The sequence below is a fragment of the Lolium perenne genome, chromosome 7 (genome assembly GCF_019359855.2).
Source record: "Lolium perenne isolate Kyuss_39 chromosome 7, Kyuss_2.0, whole genome shotgun sequence".
In the NCBI taxonomy this organism is placed as follows: Eukaryota; Viridiplantae; Streptophyta; class Magnoliopsida; order Poales; family Poaceae; genus Lolium; species Lolium perenne.
This window is the reverse complement of record NC_067250.2, coordinates 312,321,146-312,324,853: the sequence shown is the minus strand read 5'-3', so window position 1 is coordinate 312,324,853 and position 3,708 is coordinate 312,321,146. Positions and strand designations below refer to the sequence as shown.

The 3,708-nt window shown below is 46.2% G+C and overlaps 1 protein-coding gene across 1 annotated transcript; it reads right to left on the bottom strand.

Annotated features, from left to right (window-relative positions):
- Nucleotides 1-1,858: 1,858 nt before the first annotated feature.
- On the bottom strand, nucleotides 1,859-3,130 carry LOC127315012 (uncharacterized). Its single transcript, XM_051345553.1, has one exon. It carries the CDS (start codon nucleotides 3,128-3,130, stop codon nucleotides 1,859-1,861), a length of 1,272 nt encoding a protein of 423 aa, XP_051201513.1.
- Nucleotides 3,131-3,708: the final 578 nt, after the last annotated feature.

Below are 3,708 nucleotides of genomic sequence, written 5' to 3'. Positions count from 1 at the left end.
GTGGCGTTCGGGAGCACTAAGCCACCGCACCTCTCCACCGGAGATTAGCACTCGCAAGAGTGTGAACTTCGGGATAAATCATCGTCTCCCGCGTGCCTCGGTTATCTCTATACCCGAGCTCTTTACTTATGCACTTTACCTTGTGATAGCCATTGTGCTTGAAGTTATATATATCTTGCTATCACATAAGTTGCTTGTCTTGCTTAGCATAAGTTGTTGGTGCACATAGGTGAACCATTGCTTAGAATAAGTTGTTGGTGCACATAGGTAAACCAGGCTTTGGGCTTGACAAAGTAAACGCTAGTTTTATTCTGCATTTGTTAAGTCCATCTCGTAAAAGTTTTAAATCGCCTATTCACCCCCTCCCTCTAGGCGACATCTGTGTCCTTTCAATAGGGGTAGAGGGCCAAAAAAATCATGGCGTTGCCTCACCGTCACGGCAAAGACCCCTATGCCGACGGCCAGACCGATCATGTGGCGACGCCTTTTTTGTGCTGATGGTGGCAGTCGGCACAAACTTTCCTGTGCCGACGGCCTTCACGCCAGCCTGCCTTGTTCGGGATCTGTGTTTCTAACCCCGATAAAAAGGCGTCAGCACAGGTTTTGGCCGTCAGCACCTTGACGTTTTCCTGTAGTGACGCTGATACTTCCCTTCTTGAATCACAAGGCTGCTTACGTGCATTCGGTTTAAAGGGTGGTGTCAGGAACTTCGTATACACTATACAGTAGGATGCCAAACATCCTCTTCGATTGAACATTGTTTACTAAGTGGGACATACATGTTTGAATTGTCTGTACAACGTCTTAATTTTCTCGTTCATGCTTGGTGGGAATAGACTATTAGAAGAGTGGAAACACCAAGCTTTTAAGTAAAGACAAAGGAGTTGAGAATTATGTTTATATGCTTGAATATTCCGAGGTCAAAAATTCTGCAGGAGTACCCACTGAAAGTTTTTTTTTTCAAATATTTTTCTTCTCTTGAAGCTGTACAACGCCAAGCTAATTTTCCCTATATTGTTTTTATCAGATAACAGGCACAAACAATGTTGTCAAGTGCCTTAACTGATCTAAGGGACAGAAAATGCAGATGTCGGGTTGCCGTAGTACCAAACCCGTTCTGTCAAACACAAGCAGTTTGTCATGTGGCTGGGTTATATTAGTATTACCATGTTTACTTATGCAGCTTGTTAGCCTCAACATGCTTATTTGTATGCAATGGTATGTGTGCTGATCTCTGCAATGTCTAGATGCACACATGCTACCTGGCAAGCTAGTTGCTGGCCTAAATCCTTAATTCTTGGTTGCCACTACAGATTTAATGGGTTACATAGTTAATCGGTTTTGTGCAAATTTGATTACTTGATGCCGCGGCTAATAATATCGGTTTTGAGGAGCTGTGTAGGCTTCCGGATTTCCCTATTTGCACACAACCTAGAATATAGACCGTAAAATCTGAAATGGCAAATAACAATCTGGGTCGATGGAGCTAAAATCATAGTTTTTTTTTTTTGCGAGAAATCCACCGATCTATTAATAATCATCAACAGTAGTACAAATAACCCAAAAAGTAAAGAAAATTACAAATTGGTATTCGGATCACCTAGCGACGACTACAACCGCGACCTGTGAAAAAGGCTATAGCGGGCTATAGCCACCTTTTAGCACGCGGATGCCTTTAGCCGCACCTTACTCGAAAGGCTATAGCCGGGCTATAGCGGGGCTATAGCCGGCTATTTAAAACTATGGCTAAAATGTATTACCCAGCCGAAATTGGCATACATATAAAGAGCTGCATTGGTCATGCAGAAGTATCAATACATACAAAAGCAAGCATGTAAGGGCAAACCTTACAGGGTCATTATTTTGGATCGCATCTTTCCATCATGACAGGGAATTTAGGAGGCCAAACCATCATAATAGGAATGACACAATCCAAAGATTTAGCCTCTGGCGTAATCTCGTAAACCTTCTTTGCCGCCTTGTTCTTAATATCAAACAGGTATAGGACATCATCTGCCTCCATGAAAACAAACCGAGAATTTCCCCCAACCGCCTCCACGTTAGCATCCTTCAAGATGCAATTTGGTAGCATGGAATTAGCACATATCTCATGCAAGCAAATGGTACCCTCGAGGAACCAGCTGGATAGGCCATTGCCATCCATCTGGTGGAGCCAGATGTGAAGCTGAGATCCCTTTACATGGATCAGATGAAGATGAGAATCATCGGTAAGCGAGAGCTCGAAGCTTAACGGCAACATCTCTTCTGGCAAGTCCAAAAGTGACAATGATGAGGACACAAGATCTAGCACGACCAGCTTATGCCTGTCGTTCACAGAGGCCGAATTATAGATCTTAGTGTCACCAAGCAAAGTACGAGGCAGTTGCAGTTCAATTTTAGGGACTTGAGTTACAACGGAAGAGTGGATGGCCCATACACCGTCCTGTAGCACATACACGTCCATAACTGTGTGCTGCTCTTTATAACCCATTGCCAAGCAGAAGTAGGACAGGCCATCCCCTGCGCCACCGCCGGCTTTGGCGAGGATTTCATGCTCGTGATACGTTAAACTGTCGTCATGGATGCTCGTGCCCCGGAAGGTTGGGAGGACGGCCGTGTACCTCGCAGGGTACAGGGAACATCGCACCCTTGTCTTGTGTGCGGTGTGGAGGATGAGCAGGCTATTGCAGTATTCCACGTCGAACTTGTCTCTGCTCAAGGAGTCCAAATCGAAGCTAGCACGGGAGATGACGGCGGCGAGCTCGGGGGGCTGAGGTAACGGCACGAACTTTGGGGGGTAGGTGCCCTCGGTTTCGACGTAGAAGCCAAGGAGGCTGGGCGGGTGGAGGTCGCGGAAGCGGCGGAGGAAGGCGGGCGCGGAGGCGAGGGCGAGCCAGCGCTTGCAGACGAGAGCGGCGCGGACAAGGCTTGTGGGGAAGGCGAGGCGGAGGAGGATCTCGTAGAGAAGGTCGTCGTTGTCGAGCACGGCCGAGATGGCCATTGAGGACGCCCCCTTTCCTTCCGTCTCTGCTCTCGATTTGTTCTCTGCGATTCTGGGAAAAATTGAGGGAAGGATTATTCGGACCACAGAGATCGGCGCCTTGGCGAGACGACTCATGTTGCACCCCATGTTGGCTAAAACGCTGAGCGCTTCAGCTTCTCTAATGTGTCCGCTGCTTGCTTGCTTCAGGATGGTTTTGGGCAGAGAACCTGTAGGTCGCGGTGGTGTTCTTATAGACGTCGTACGTCACCGTGGTGCTCCTCCAGTCCGACTCGTGGTGCTCCTCCACTTCCTTTTCTTCGTACAATAATCTACCGAGTCTCCTCCAAGTCCAGATCTTATACGGAGTACATTTCCCTTTTTATTACTTCTCTACATTAACCAAAACCAATATATCTTCTTTACTACTCCATCTGTCCCTAAATATAAGCCAAATAGTTTCTGGCACAGAAATTAAGGAACACACATTTAGAAAAAGTTACACCATGTTTGGATGGGATTACCCTAAGCAATTGACGTGAGCTAATAGAGGACTTTGCATAAGCTAAGAAGACCTAATCAAATCTCTAAAAATATTGTCCATACAAGTGGAGCAACGCAGTAAACCTAATATTCTAGAATTTTTCTAAAAAAAACCATAGGGCTTATATCTAGGAATGGTATTGCACTCCGTAATATGACAGGGAGGAGCATCAGTCACGTGATAT